Genomic DNA, 16210 nt, shown 5'->3' with positions numbered 1-16210 from the left:
AGCCTTTTATTCTATTTCTGCAATCTGAACAGAATATACAGGAAGCGAAACAACTGGCGACTTAAAAGAATAGAAAACTTTGCAAAACATGGCAAATATTTCTAGTTAATAAACTCTTATTCAAGTAGAAATGCCAAGAGGACAGGGAACCACTGCCTTTAATCTTTGACATAGTAGGGTGTGTAACATTAAGTGTTGCATAAGTGCAGTTATCAAAATGTTCTTAAACTTGTTAAGTTTTCTATCCCTTTTCTGCCAAATCCATTTTGTTGTTGTTGTCACTAATGGATAAAATAGGCACTTGGTCATCTGCTCAATTCTGTCGACTTTTCAAGGTCAAAAGTTTCCCTCCCAAATGGCTGCCAAGCTCCAGGTTCTCTTTTGTTCCTGACCAGTTCTGGAAGGTGCCAAGTAGATTAACAATAATAAATAAGCAATTTTTTAATTAAAAGAATTATTCTACGGCAGGAGAGATGGCTCAGTGGTTAAGAGCACTGACTGCTCTTCCAGAGGACCCGGGTTCAATTCCCAGCACCCACATAGCAACTCACAACTGTTTGTACCTTCTGTTCCAGCGGGTCAAACACCCTCACACAGACATACATGCAGACACAACACCAATGTACATAAGATAAAAATTTTTAATCAATTATTATTTTTTTAAAGAATCATTCTAAATGAAGCTCAACAAGTGTTCAGGTTGTCGCCTGGCCCTTTCTTCCCTTCTCTTGCCATTTACAACATGGCAAGCAGAAATCAGGTTAGTTCGTACTGTTCCCAGAAGTAACTGTGAAAAGTTTCAGTTGTGGCATAAATTTTAGGTGTCGCAGCCGCGAATCTCAGTTGGTAGAGTGTATGGTTCTGGTGCGGTGCATAAAGCCCTGGCTTCATCCCCCAGCACCCTGTAAAAACAGGCGAACTGGAGCATTTCTGTAATTCCACCACTGTGAGAAGGAGGCAAGAGGGTCTGAAGTTCTAGGTCATCCTTGGCTTCTTAGAGTTCTGGAGCCAGCTGGAGATACCTGAGACTCTGAGTCCAAACTAATTTTAAATGTCGTGAACACTGACATATATTTAAGAATACTGACATAAGTACCCAAGATGAAGAGAATGGGTGTCTGTCCTCCATAGGCCAAGACTTGGAAACCGAAATACCTGTCTTCCTGAGGTAAGAACCTAGCCTGCAGGAAAGCAGTCTGCGCCGGCTAGTGTCAGCAGTAAATGCCTTCCCCTTCCTCCGCAGGGACGCTCCCGACCTGCACCGCAGTTGTTCACACATAGACCAATCGCCACGCCTGTTGTTTGTGGGTGCCGGCTGGCACACGCTGATTGGACGGCTTCGAGCCGGCCTGACCCTGGCTCTGTCAGTGTTGCATCACCTCCAGGCGCGGTTCTGGAGCGTGGTAGCCGGCTGCAACCTGGGCTCGCCCCGGGGTTCCCCAGGTAAGCTTCACCCTCGGCCCCTCCGGTCCCTCACTGCACCCAGTCCGGCCTGCAGAGCGAGGCATGCACGGGTTACACCCGCCACCCTACACATGGCAATGAAAAAGGAGCACGCTGCTTCCCGCCGCGAGTGAGCTGCGCGCACCGAGCTATTTCCAGAGGGCGGGTCTGGAACAGAGAGTAACGTTGCAGAACTCAGACCGGCGCACAGATTCTGGCCTGCCTCATTAGGTGGAGGACTGAGACCCTTAGAAGTCCCTCAGTCTCTTAGTGGGTCCGTGATGGCTTTTAAGCAGGGCTGTGTGAATATGCAGGGTGTCACAGTATCCGGGAGAACATAAGAAGGTGGGAGAGGTCACTGCCAGGTTTAGCTATTGAAAAGGACTAACTTAGGAACCGTTCTGGATTCCAAGATTCTCCCAACTCTCCCGGGTTCATGTGCATTTATTCTTGGGTACCAAAGTGTGGTGTGCGTGGCGTACTTGTCCTGGGCACACAGAGTCTGGTAATGCATTTTAAACTCACCCTGGCGACCGCACAGAACACCAACTATTCAGTGGGGTTGGAGGCGAGAAGAAATGTCTTATCAGTATCTTCGGTAGCCTTGGGCTGAACATGGGCAGAGGACTCTACCCAAAGTACTATGAGATTTGTAAGAACCCGCCATGTCGGGTCGGAAGATGAGGGGGTCGTTGTGATCACTTTAGATTAGGGTGTATGTGACAGTGGCACTTGGTTTCCAATCTAATGAATTTATGGTTCTCATTTTTATAGAGTTAAAGGAATAAGCAAAAATAGTTGAGAAAAATCATAAACCACGTGTAATACAATCTGGTGTACATAAACTGCGGTCATGCTGTGCGGTTAGGTCTGTGATGGTGACATCTATACTGTACATGTACATTTCCAAAATATAGTATAACAAACTGTTTGTCTGGCACTTAAATGTATTAGATATGATATTTAATCTAAGGATTAATTAAAATACATAGGCAGATGCATGTAGTTTATATGCTAATACTACATTTTATATAAGAGACTTGAGCATCCTTGAGGTAAGTGCCAACATGAGCAGCAGTATCCATGGTGTTTCAGTGTGCTTACTAAAGATTAGTTGAGATCTCAGTAGAAGTAGTGTAGAAGGAGCTGAACAGACAGGTGGGAATGTGGTTCAGTTGGTTGAGTGCTTGCCTTGCCTGCAGGAAACTCTGGGTTTAAGCCTCCGCCCCTCATAAAAGCACAACTGTGAGCTGGAAGTGGTTGTACACATCTGTAATTCCAAGACTTAGGAAGCAGAAGCAGGCTGAACTTTGAATTCGGTGTCAGCCATTGTAAAACTATTGTCACCAAAGCAAATAAACAAGAAAACAAACAAAATCCCCAACCGCTTGTAATATAAACAACACTCAGAGAGTAGAGGCAAGAGGATGGGGGCAGGTCAGAGTCATGCCCAGCTACACAGGAGTTCAAGCACCCTGAACTGTATGAGACTGCCTCAGAAGGGAAATGACATCTCAGAAGAGGAAGCCAAGGCTAAAATGTCCTGAAGGAGTTACTACAGGCTAAGGAAGAAGGAAGGCTTGGATTATGTTGGGAAGGAAGAAAATGGGTGGCAATTTTGTGCATGGCCTGGCAGTGTTGCTTGCCCTTCCCCCACCATATCTGCCCCCACTGCCCTGTGGTTGCTGGAGGCTGTTGTATAGGTACAGCTCTCCAGTGGATACAATGGGCTAGAAAAACCCTATGATTTATGCATGGCAGCTGTTTCTTCTCAGCAGCTGCCATAGCCCGGTCATTGGTACAGTGTTCTTCCTCAAACAGTCAGTCAGTGCTATGGCAGCCAGCCTTTGTGTTTTCGAGAACAGTACTGTGATTCTCAGTCTTCTGAGAACAGCGGAGACAACATAGAAAGTCCAGTAAAGGCTAGCCTCTCACTTCCCAGAAAGTTTAGACCCTGTGTTCTCAACAGGTTGAGTGGATAGCCCTAAATCTTTAATTGTCAGGACACCGTGTGAATGTTAAGTGCTCCAAGTGTGTTCTGGGAGAGTTTCTCCTAGGGATCTGTTAATGCTGCCCCCATGAGTTTGCAGCTGGAACAGCTCCCAGAGACAGGAGCAGTCACAGCAGTAGATCGGTGAGGTGACTGTGTTGGTCTGCGTACCAGTCTCTTCTTGAACGGATGGGACCCTTGGCAAATCAAAACCCAAAAACAAGTTGGGGAGGAAAGGTTTATTTGGCTTTCAATCTCTACATCGCTGTTCATCATCAAAGAAATCAAGACAGAAACTCAGCAGGAACCTGGAGGCAGGAGCTGATGCAGAGGCCATGGAGAAGTGCTGCTTACTGGCTTGCTCAGCCTGCTTTCTTTCTTTTTTCTTTTTTAACTCTTTGTTGTTGTTGTTTTTGTTTTTTGTTTTTCAAGACAGGGTTTCTCTGTGTCATCACAGCTGTCCCGGAGCTCTCTCTGTACACCAGGCTGGTCTTGAACTCAGAGATCCACTTGCCTCTGCCTCCCAAGTGCTGGGGACTAAAGGTGTGCGCCCCCACTCCTCCCTCAGTTCAACCTGCTTTCTTATAGAACCTAGGGCCACTAGCCCGGGGGTGGCACCGCACACAGTGGACTGAGCCCTCCCCCACTACTTCCTCATATATCATGAGTTAAGAAAATGTTTTATAGACCTGCCTATAAGCTGGTCTTATGGAGGCATTTTCTTAGTCTAGGTCCCCTTCCTTCTCTCAGATGACATTAGCGTGTGTCAGGTTGACATCAAACTATCCAGTACAAAAAAAAAAAAAAAAATGATTGAGAAAAGACATCCTTCTGGCCTCCACACACACCAGCACTTATGTAAACACAACACACACAAAAGAAAAATAATAAGAATACAAAGGTAAGGACTGGCGAGATGGCTCAGTGGTTAAGAGCATTGCCTGCTCTTCCAAAGGTCCTGAGTTCAATTCCCAGCAACCACATGGTGTCTCACAACCATCTGTAATGAGGTCTGGTGCCCTCTTCTGGCCTGCAGACATACACACAGACAGAATATTGTATACATAATAATAAAATAAATAAATAAATAAAAAAGAATACAAAGGTAAAAATAAAATAATTTAAAATTGAAAAGACAACTCGCCGGAGAATGTCTGGACCTGGAATTCAGAATTCTTAAAATTCAGCCCTAAGAAGTCAGTCTAAGTGAAAGAGGGTGAAAGGTGGGTAGTCGTTCTAAGTGAAAGAGGGTGAAAGGTGGGTAGTCGTTCATCTTAAGATGATACACCAGCTGCTGAGTCACATGCGGTTATATCCGCTGCTTTGTACCTGTGAGACGGCTCCGGTCAGATGGTAGGGAGTGGTGGTGGGGGTGATGTAGAGAGTGGGCACCCCATTTGCTGCTGCTGGAGTGTAAAAAGGTGCAGTCACTGTTGAAAACATCTTAGTAGTTCTTCAGGAAGTTAGTACCTAGTTACCTGATCCACAAATTCCACTCATGCACACACAGAAAACATGGCCGTGTGGAAATTTGAACTTAATGTTCAAAACAACCTTAAAACCTAACTCAAAGGGCAAATCAACTCAGATGTGAAAATCAATGAACTGGTAGATGAAGTGTGAATGTGTTACAGCATGACTGACCCTTGAAAACTAAGAACTGGAACCACATGTAGGTAATTCCTTTGAAATTTTCATTTTCTGTTTAGTTTCTTTGGGGGGACTTCAAAGCAGGGCTTCTCTCTGTAGCCCTTTCTGCCCTGGAACTGGCTCTGGAGACCAGGCTGGCCTCGATCTCTGCCTCTGCCTCTGCCTCCCAAGTGCTGGAATTAAAGGCATGTGCCACCATCCTCCTGGTGTGGAAATTTCATTTTATATGAATTATAGATAGGCAAATTGTGACCGAGTTAGCCGCAAATTTAGTAGTTCCTGGGGACTAACAAATGTGATTGCTAATGGTTGTGGGGAGAACTGAAAATACTCTGAAATAAATAGTGGTGGTAGTTATGCCTTTAAATACCCTTAGAGCCAGCTGTCTTGTGTAGTTTAAAAGAGTATATTAAACTCTGTAGTATATGCATCATTGCCCAGTGAAGCTTTTGCTTTAACACACACAGTATAGCCAGTCATGTGTATGTGTACTTTAGTGATATGTTAGCCTGCTGTTCCTAAATTAGGAATTGCTATAACTGTAGCAAATTGGATTTCTCTTTGCAGCAGCAGAATGGTCCAACAGGTTCCAGAAAACATCAGTTTTCCTGCTGAGGAAGAGAAAACCTTGCAGTTCTGGTCCAAACATAGCTGCTTCCAGGAGTGCCTAAAGCAGTCAAAGAGCAAGCCAAAGTATGTGCCTTTCTGTGGTATGGAGTTCTGTAGTGTGCACACCCTTCATGCGCCTGGGAGTTCTCTGAGTCTCTCGCCTTGTTACACACTGGGAAGTCAGTAGCAAAGACTGAACAAGAGAGTTCCTGGTGCCAGAAGTCATCTAAATGAAGTTTATTTATCACTTTCTTTCTTGGAAATTACTATCCTCTCTGCTTTCACTTAGCACCTCAATATAAACTTTACTGGGTGGTTCCTACTGTATTTCCTGCCTTAGTCTCTATTCGTAGTAAAGACTGCTAATCTTAGATTATTAGTGTCCGTGGCTCTGTTTCATTGATGCGGTAGCTCAGGATCAGTCTTTTTGTTGTTGTTGTTGTTGTTGGTTTGTTTTTGTTTTTGAGACTAGGCTGGCATCGAACTCACATAGAACCACCTGCCTCTGCTTCCTGATTGCTGGGATTAAAGGCATGAACCACCACCACCCGGCTCATCAGGATCAGTTTTAACTTGCCTTATGTCTTGGAGATGATGAATGAACAGATGACTGAAGCGCAGTTCCTCCCCACTTCCCCAGCTCTGTCAGAATGGCCTTTCTGAAAGCAGGATCTCCAGTACATGTCTAATCAATTATGTCTATTTCCTAGTCCCGTTGACTGCCCTCCTACCCTCCTGAATATTTTGGTATGATATCTACTTCAAAGATAAATGTCCTGAATCTTTGCTGTTTTAAAATGACTTATTGTATTTCGTATTATCTGTTAGATATACCTTCTATGATGGGCCTCCGTTTGCAACTGGGCTGCCTCACTATGGACATATACTCGCAGGAACAATTAAAGACATAGTTACAAGATATGCCCACCAGAGTGGGTTTCACGTTGACAGAAGATTTGGATGGGATTGTCATGGCTTACCTGTGGTATGTCTAAGCCTCCTGTCTTGTTATGTTCTGATTTTCAGAAATGTATTGAATTCTTGTCTATATTATTATTTATTGTTTTGTTTCTCTGTAGAGTCTTTTAATTTCTTTTAGCCATTTTGATTTCTGTTGTGGCTTACTTGTATTTGTTTCATAAGGTGTGGCTGTTAACATAATCATCTTTTCTAATATCTTCAGGAATATGAAATTGATAAGACACTGGGGATCAAAGGACCAGAAGATGTGGCCAAAATGGGGATTGCGGAGTATAACAGACAGTGCCGAGCAATTGTGATGAGATACTCTACTGAGTGGAAGGTATGCTGGGCGTTTAAAACAATGAATAGTTTGGTTTTGAGATGGGACTAGATATGGCTAATCAGCCTTTGTACGTTTTTTGTTTGTTTGTTTGTTTGTTTTGAGGCAGGGTTTCTCTGTGTAACAGTCCTGACTGTCCTAGAACTAGCTCTGTAGACCAAGCTGGGCTTGAACTCACTGCTTCTGTCCCCTGAGTGCTGGTTTTAAGCCTTGCACCACCACTGCCTGGCATCCTTTGTGCTTTTTATGAAATGGTTCCTAGAGTAAGACTGTCCATGTGAACTTGGGGTTCACAAGATGGGTTGGATTCTCCTATCCTGTAAACATTAATCCCATGCTCTAATTAGGTACTGAATCCCAGCCTTTCTTTTGGTGTCTAGTTTTTTATTCCTGTAGTTTTCCTCTGGCCTCTTGCCCACCATTATCCTCTCTAACAATTTCTCCATTTATATCCTTGTGTTCTTGGTGTTTTGTTCTGTGTCCACTGGCTTAACATTCAAGTCTTTTGGCCTCAGAAGTCTGAGTGCTGACCGGACACACACACACAAACACACACAAGCACATGATTCTCTTCATAGTCTTCTGATGCAGGCTGTTACGTTTCCCCTCCCACAATGCTCGCCTTAGGGCTCTTCCGTCATGACTCTGAGTGCCTTTTGTTTTTTGGCTTAAAGAGTCCAGTTTCATTAGCGTGAAAGCCAGAGCTCAGTTTTCTCCCAACTTAAGTTTCTTGCCTAATGCAGTGGAGGGAAGTCCTGATAACATGAACTCAGCCTAAATATAGATCTGCTTTTAAAATATAATTTTTTTTCTGCTCCCTTTTTCCCCCCTCGCCCCTCTCCCCTTTACCTTAAGGCAAGATCTCACTCTGTAGTCCTGATTGGATTGGAACTCAGAGATCTGCCTGCCTTTGCCTCCTGGGTACTGGGATTAAAGACATGAACCGCCATGCTTTTCCATTTTTCTAAAAATCATTCACTTTGAGATTACCGAAAGCATCCATCTAGTATGAAACGATCCCCTGTGTCTTCATCTCCCATTTTTCAGCTGTGACATTTTCGGTAACACAAAAGCAGATAATTAATATTAACAAGATACTGTCCATTGTACTACTGATGTTTGTGACCGCGGTGTCTACCCTGGATCAGGCATTGCCTTCACTGGCACGTCTTCTTTGTTTCCTTCGATATACAGCACTCATTTAGCTTGTCTTTGTCTTTTCTGACCTTGTCACTTTTGGGAGCAGGGAGGGAAGATTACTAGGGATTGATTATATCTATGGCATTGTGCATACCTAAACAAGTGCTATTCTGAACCAATACGCTATATCCAATTAATCATTTACTTCATTAAGGTGCTGCCCGTCTGTCTAGCTTTCCCTTGGTGAAGTGCAAGTTTTGCTTCGCCATTAATGAACATCTCATGGGAATACTGTTCCCAGCATGCTTTTTCTTATGATGCTTTCAGCTATTATTCTTAGCAACTATTGGTAAATCCTTCCTAGCTATAGCCATTTCTTCCATGTTTGCCAAGTAATGGTTGCAAAAGACTTAGCAATTAATACCTGCTGGGCATGGTGGTACACATCCATAATTTTAGTACTGTGGAGACAGAAAAGGGATCATTTTACATTTGAAGCCAGCTTGGTTTGTGTAACAACTTTCAAATCAGCCAGAGAAACATTGTGAACCCCTGCCCCCTCAAAAGTGCATAATGACTTAAGTAAATATTTATACTGATAAATAACAATCTCTATGTATAAGAAATGAGTGCTGAGAAAACTAGTTTCTTTATGTGTTGTTTAAAATATGTTTACTTGGACCATTATTTTGATTTCCCAAAATAGTCATGTAATGACAGTAAAAGTAAAAGACAGTCATGGTATCATTCTCTAATACTGTTCTAACATTTGTGTTCTCAAGTCTACCGTTACCAGACTCGGCCGATGGATTGACTTTGACAATGACTACAAAACTCTATACCCGCAATTCATGGAATCAGTCTGGTAGGTTTATTTTAAATTGGAGGAATGATAAACATTCTCTTGGATTGGTCAGATAAGAGGTGTGCTTGCCTGATCAAGTTTGTTTACAAGTCTATTATTTGATTTTTAGAACAAATATGTTTATCTTTTATATGTTAAAAAAGCCTTCTATATAAGTTTTTCTAAAACCTTCAAAATTATTTACCCCCATTTTTTTTTCCCTCATAAAAATGCTGTTTTAGGAGAGAAGTTTTTTTGTTTCCTTTCTTTTGTCAGTGCCGAGGACCCTACTCAAGGCCCTTACACACTGGGCAGCTCCTCTACCACTGAGCTTTATCTCAGCCCTGTGGGAGAGCATGGAACTCATCCATTATCCTTTTATGGGCAGTGGCACACACTTATCGAAGCAGTGGGAGACTGGTGCAAGGGTATGAGCTCAGGACCTTCTTGGACCACTCAGTAAGAGAGAGACTTTGTCGGGCTGTGGAGTCGCATGCCTTTAATCCCAGCACTTGGGAAGCAGACGCAGGGAGTTCGAACCCAGCCTGGTCTAAAAGAGCTAATTCAAGGACAGACTCCAAAGCTATAGAGAAACCCTGTATTGAAAAACCAAGAGAGAGAGAGAGAGAGAGAGAGAGAGAGAGAGAGAGAGAGAGAGAGAGAGAGAACCCTAGGGATATTGCAACTACAATGAAAGTTTTAAAACAAGATAAGCAGAATTTAATAAAGATTCCCACCAGCGCAGTGTTATACTGTTATCCAGTTGCTGGAGAAGTGAGCAGTCAACAAGAGAATTTGAGGTGACATTGATCTCTGGTGTTCTTGAATTTAATGGATTCATCAAAATGTTGTAATCAATGTGGCTTGTACTTTTCTAGAAGCTTCCTGTTACATAGTTTAAATAATGTTTCAGAAACCCAAAGAAAAGTCCCAAAATGCTAGCAAAGTTGGTAAAAATTGTTTTTATCATACCTCTAAGAATTTTAGTGTAAAATTATATGCTGATAGGTACAGATTTATGTAGTTGATAAGCTCTGGGCAGTGTGCACTAATATTAGCCTTTCTTAACCACTATGAACATCATTCCTTATCAGAAGATGTTAGCCACACCCCAAACCCAACCCCAGGCCTTGTACATGCTAGACATACTTTCTACTGCTAAGCCATAACTGAGCTTTGATAATAACACTTTTCTAGTCTACTGTTAAATGTTAAACGTTGTTCTTTACTAGCAGGCTCCCAAATGATGTGTTGTTGTTTTTGTTTGTTTGTTTTTGCTTTTTGTCTACTTCTTTATCAGAAGAACATTGTAGGAGTTAGTATAAAAGTTGGCCTTTGAAAGGCAGGTTTTGGCTCTGTAGTTGTAAAGCTCCATCTTTTAACTTGCCAGGTGGGTCTTCAAGCAACTGTATGACAAAGGCCTTGTGTACAGAGGCGTGAAAGTCATGCCTTTCTCCACTGCTTGTGGCACACCACTTTCTAACTTCGAATCAAACCAGAATTACAAGGTGCGTGACATGCTCAGTGTTGGCCTAGCCCATGATGATTGTTGACTGATTACAATTAAGGTGAACATTGCTAGTTATTTCCAACCTCAACTGGTGGTGGCAGACATCCGTCACTACTGAGCACTGGTAATGCTGCAACATGTCGCAAGGAGGCTCTGCTAGGTTAATATGGGGGTATTTTCTTTCCACTGGATTGATTCATCATGTGTTTTAATGTGATGGGTTCTTTTTGTTTGGGCCATATTGTGTGCCTGCTCTTGTCTAGTTTTTCACAGCTACTGTTCTTCAGGGACCTTGCCTTTGGTGACTTTATGTCTTTTTTGATACGTATGAGTTTGGTTTTTGGGGTTTGTTTTTTTTTTTGAGACAGGTTTTCTCTGTAGCTTTGGTGCCTTCTTGGAACTTGCTTTGTAGACCAGGCTGGCCACGAACCTTGAACTCAGAGATCTACCTGTCTCTGCCTCCCGAGGGCTGGGAGTAAAGGTGTGCGCCAGCACTGCCCGGTATAATTGTATTGTTTGTTGAAGGTTTTGGGAAGGAAGTCTAACTCAGATGCTGAGCTATGATGCAGAACTGTGTTAGATGTTTTCTCTGCTGCACAGGACTTGTGTCATTGGCACGACTGGTCTATGTCATCTGGAGGGTGAAGTAGTCTCTGAGAAATGAACAGTCTCACGTCTTATGTGTCTGTACTCAGCCTTCACTTTTGCCAATTTATATAACCCTAATTTTGAAAAGTTTTGTCACATTTTGGAAGTATTATTCATGTCCAAGTTTGGAAATTGTTATATTTCAGAAGCATTTTATCATCATGGTAGAGAGTGTTTTCCCTGTTAGATGGGGTGGGATTTTGTTTAAATTTTTCTTTTGTCTCCTGATTGCCTCTGTTCTTGGCTCATGCATAATTTTTTGTTGTTTATTTTTTGACATAGGATTTCTCCATAAAACAGTTCTTGCTATCCTGGAACTTGCTCTGTAGACCAGGCTGGCCTTAAACTCACAGAGATCTACCTTCCTCTGCCTTCTGAGTGGTGTGATTAAAAGTGCATCACCACCAGCTGCCTTTAATAAAATATTTTAAGCACATAAAAATATACAGTATAATATACAGAGATAATTATTTCCCAAAATAGTTTTGTTGTTTAACTTTGTATACTTAATGTAGATCAGATTAGTATAATGGTAAAACTTCATTCTTGTTTTTTATTGTTACCCTTAGACTTTAATAGCTAAGCCATCTTTCATGTCCCCAAAGTCTTCTGTTCATTATTCCTCTTGATACATTATTTTTATGTTACCAGATATCTTACACTGCATTTTTAATGTAATTGCTAGAACATTTTAAAAATGTAGAAATGGCTTAGCAGTTAGTTAAGAGCACTGGCTGTTCTTCTAGAGGACCTGGGTTCAATTCCCAGCACCCACTTGGCAGCCTACAACTGTCTGTAACTCCAGTTCCAAGGGATCTGATGCCCTCTTCTGACTTCCCTGACATGCATGAATACCCATATCCATAAAATGAAATTTTTAAAAATTATATTAGGTGTTTTTTTTTCAAGAGCTCATTTTTATCCTAAAATTTATTTTAGTTTCCTTTCAGATCGGTTCCTTATTATCACGTCCTTTACAGGTTTATAAAACACTACCTTCTCTCAATGTCTTTCAGGATGTTCAGGATCCTTCAGTATTTGTAACATTCCCTTTGGAGGAAGATGAAAACACATCCTTAGTTGCTTGGACAACCACTCCTTGGACTCTGCCTAGTAATCTTGCCCTGTGTGTCAATCCAGAAATACAGTATGTGAAGATCAAAGGTAAGTGCTGGGCTAGTTACTTGTGATTGATAAAGATAAAAGAATTTTATTTAGATATACAAGCTTCCATTAATTTGGGGGGTAAAACAGTTTTATGTGAAAATTTTACTAAAAGTAAGTTGTAAGGGCAGGTATGGTGACACCTGCCTCAGCACACAATAAACTGGTGGAAATATTATAAGTTTGAGGCAACCCTGAGAAACATAGCAAGATCCTGTCTCAAAACTAGAGGGGTAAGCTGGGTCGTGGTGGCGCCCGCCTTTAATCCCTGCACTCAGGAAGGAGGCAGAGGCAGAGTGAGTTCAAGGACAGGCTCCAAAGCTATGTGAGAAACCAAAACAAACATCGAAAAACCAAAACAAACAAACAAAAACAAAACAAAAAACTAGACAGGTGGGGGAGGGAAAGGATAGAAAAGAAAGGCAGCCTGGAAAGTTGTTTCATTTCTGTTTGTAAGTGACACAGATTTTTATCATTTCCAATTTTAGCGTAATTTTGGTGCATCATTTCCCTATTTTGTGCTAGAGAATTCTTATATTCTCAACTATGTCCTTAGAGATTTAAATGAAATATGGTGGTAGATACTTTTTTGAGCAAATATTGCTTCCATATTTGGAGAAATTACACGGAGGAAAAGAGAGAAAAACACATTGGTCAGGGCCAAGGGTCAGTGGAATACCTGCTTTGGAAGCAGTATGACATTTCCCCTGGAGTTAAACATAGAGTTACCTAATAGTTTGCCTTGGAATTGAAAGCATTGTCTGGGTTTGGCAGCGTGTGTCCCAAATCCTCATTCTTGGGATGCTGGAGAATAAAGGGTTTGAGGCCAACCTTGGCTACCTGAGACCTTCTTTCACAAAAGGGGGGAAGAAAAGAATTGAGAGCAATGAAAACAGGTGCTTGCTTGTTCAGATGCTGTTACACCTGTGTTTGCATCAGCACTGTTCACGGTAGACAAGGCATGAAAGGTGTCTGTGTAGGAGCATGGTGAATATTGCCCAGCCTGTGTGTGTTTGTGTGTGAGTGTGTGTGTGTGTGTGTGTGTGTGAGAGAGAGAGAGAGAGAAAGAGAGAGTTTGTGTGTGGCGTGGGAGAGGTGTCTGTTTGCTTTCTTCCTGGACCCTGGAGATGCCTGTTGGCCACAGCTGTTGCCTATATGGGATCTTGGCTCTGGAGTCTTGTAGCTGCTTCTCTGAGGGGGTTATGGTGCCATTGGGGCTACTTTCCTATATACCCATGAGCGTGAGTCTGGCACATTAAGGGCTTTCTGATCTTTTAAATCTAAGTCGTGTGTGTGCATTACACACACAGCATAGACAGCCCACTTACATACTTAGATATTTTATCTCGTTCCTGTCATATGTTATATAAAATGTGGAGTTTGCATATGACAATATTTCTGTGATTAACTGTACTGATGAAAGCAGGTTTTTACAAAGGTCCTTCAAAGTAATCCATGGACATGTATGACATGCTCTAGCAGGTTCTAGTGTATCACACTTTGTAGTGGGAGGTTTCAGCGTCTCGGTTTTAATTGATTTGTTAGAATCAGTCTGTGGTACCTCCCCTAAAAATATAAATTGAGTGGTGCTGACTAAGTGGAGAGGGAGGAGAGTGGTCTTTATGTTCTTCTGCTGTTGGTGGTAGTCACAATATGTTAAGTGCACACGTGCTGGGAAGAGCACCTGAGTCTCAGCTTATGCTTGTCCAAAGATGAAGAGACCCTAACACATCTTGCCCACTGATAACTGTGTAAAACATCATCTGGGTGACCAGACACAGCAGTGAAGCCATCTGAGGGGATGAGGTCACAGAAACTGTGGCTTTGTGAATTTCCTGAGCTGTTAATGTTAAGTTTGGGTGGAAGGTGCTTGTTAGTTTTTAGACAGGGTCCCACTGTTTAGTGCTTATTGATCTGGAACTCACTATGTGGACCAGGCTGGAGATGAACCTCCAAGGTGCTGGGATTAAAAGCATGTACCACCATGACTGACTTAATGTTAGGATTTTTTGTTGTTTACATTCACATATATTACCTTTAGAAAGAGAAGATAAAGGTTAATTTTCCAATGTGAACTTGGATGCAATTAGTAATGGCCACCTACCCTGCTGTCTTTGATGTCTTTGACACATCTGGGTAGCAGTGCTCCCTAGCTTTGCAGCATCCTCTGTGAGTTCAGGATAAAACAGTAGATACAGGTGATACAAGCTTCTTGGCACAAGAGATATGCCTGGTGTATGTCTTCATAGTCACCTAGTATAAATGTCACTAATATCTTCTTTTCCTTCATTATCATAGATGTTGCCAGGGGAAAATTGCTCATTTTAATGGAAGCCAGGTTATCGGCCCTCTATAAGCTAGAAAGTGACTATGAGATCCTTGAAAGGTGAGTGTTCATAGAGTGAGGTGTGGTCTGTCTCCGGTTTTAAAAGAGACAAGTCTTCGTCATCCTAAAACTGTGCTATTTAAGTTGAGTTTTAGGTACCAAATATGTTTTAAGTCACAAATTTCTGCATTTGTGACAATAACTGCAAGCCTCAGACGATAGTGACTTATTCTGGCTATAGCTTCATTACTTTAATTGATTGGGGTTTGTGTGTGCACGCGCGTGTGTGTGTGCATGTGTGCCATCATGTGATTGCTGGGAATTGAACTCAGGACCTCTAGAAGAACAGCCAGTGCTCTTTACCTCTAAGCCATCACTCCATCCCAGTGTGTGTGTGTGTGTGTGTGTGTGTGTGTGTGTGTGCGCACGCGCGCGTGTGTGTGTGTGCGTGTACATGCGCACGTGCAAGTGCACATTATGTTGGGCGGGTGTGCATATGTATGCCATAGGTAAATATATCACATGTCTTCCTGAGTCATTCTCCTTGTTAGTCTTGAGGTGACTCTCTCTCTGAACTTGGGCTCCCAGTTTAAGTTAAATCTGCAAGTCCCGGGGATCCCCATGTTTCCTTCTCTCCAGCTCTGGAATCCCAGGTGGAAAGCACCATCATGCCCAGCTTTTCACATGTGTTTCAGGGATCCAGACTCTAGTTCTCATTTTATTCATTGAACCATCTCCCTGGCTTACTGCTTCCCTTTATGGACTTATCTTCCTTTTTAAGGTTTCCTGGAGTCTCTCTCAAAGGCAAGAAATATAAGCCATTGTTTGACTACTTCATTAAGGTAAGTTTGGAAGTGTTATGCTGTGCTTTCTACATTCGTTTCTTTGATGATAGGACTAAGGTGATGAGTGGGACTTACATGGCCGCTTTATTATATTGTTCTTGTGTGTCTGAACCCAAAATTCTACATTATTATTAGAAAATTGCTTTTTCTTTGAATTAATTAGTATTTATCACTGACCAGCTTGCTAATCACATCTCTGAACTGGCCTTTTCCTTTCCCCTATCTCTAATTTTGCTATAACATATGTCCTGATTTAAAATATCCTTTGCTTTTCTGTCATTACTGAATTTAGTTCACTTTCAGGTCCCCCCCCCCCGTGTGTGTGTGTGTGTGTGTGTGTGTGTGTGTGTGTGTGTGTGTATGTGTGTGTTTGTTTTAAGAGGCTGCTAGTGTGTTCCTGGCTGCCCAGACTCCTGAAATAACCACACAGAAACTGTATTAATTAAATCACTGCTTGGCCCATTACTAAAGTGTATTGTTAGCTAACTCTTACATCAAGAATTAACCTATCTCCATTATTTTATATCTTACCATGAGGATCTTGGCTTAATGGCAAGGTTCCAGCGTGTCTGACTCCATGGCTTCTCCTTGATTCTGCCTCCTTTCTTCGAGCATTCAGTTTAGTTTTCCCCGCCTAGCTCTATTCTACTCTATTACAGGCTCAAGACAGTTTCTTTCTCAACCAATGGTATTCATAGCATACAGAGGGGAATCCCACATCATGTGTACATGAGTGCA

General features: G+C 42.2%; 1 protein-coding gene and 1 non-coding gene across 2 annotated transcripts in view; both read left to right on the top strand.

The window, feature by feature from the left end:
- Window positions 1–1313: 1313 nt before the first annotated feature.
- Iars1 (isoleucyl-tRNA synthetase 1) overlaps window positions 1314–16210 on the top strand; it is a 50846-nt gene continuing 35949 nt past the window's right edge. Inside the window, exons 1-9 of the mRNA XM_048433006.3 lie at window positions 1314–1443; window positions 5651–5776; window positions 6521–6677; window positions 6876–6995; window positions 8918–9000; window positions 10370–10487; window positions 12154–12301; window positions 14600–14687; window positions 15409–15469. Of these exons, the coding sequence (XP_048288963.3) occupies window positions 5658–5776; window positions 6521–6677; window positions 6876–6995; window positions 8918–9000; window positions 10370–10487; window positions 12154–12301; window positions 14600–14687; window positions 15409–15469 (894 nt within the window). The 5' untranslated portion in view covers window positions 1314–1443; window positions 5651–5657. The remainder of the gene's footprint in view (window positions 1444–5650; window positions 5777–6520; window positions 6678–6875; window positions 6996–8917; window positions 9001–10369; window positions 10488–12153; window positions 12302–14599; window positions 14688–15408; window positions 15470–16210) is intronic.
- On the top strand, window positions 3117–3249 carry LOC125399592 (small nucleolar RNA SNORA84). The gene has a single exon (XR_007231727.2). It is a non-coding gene; the product is annotated as a small nucleolar RNA SNORA84 (small nucleolar RNA).

This window comes from Myodes glareolus, chromosome 14 (genome assembly GCF_982192425.1).
Source record: "Myodes glareolus chromosome 14, mMyoGla1.1, whole genome shotgun sequence".
Classification (NCBI taxonomy): Eukaryota; Metazoa; Chordata; class Mammalia; order Rodentia; family Cricetidae; genus Myodes; species Myodes glareolus.
The sequence above is the reverse complement of the archived record's forward strand: the minus strand, read 5'-3'. Positions and strand labels throughout refer to the sequence as shown.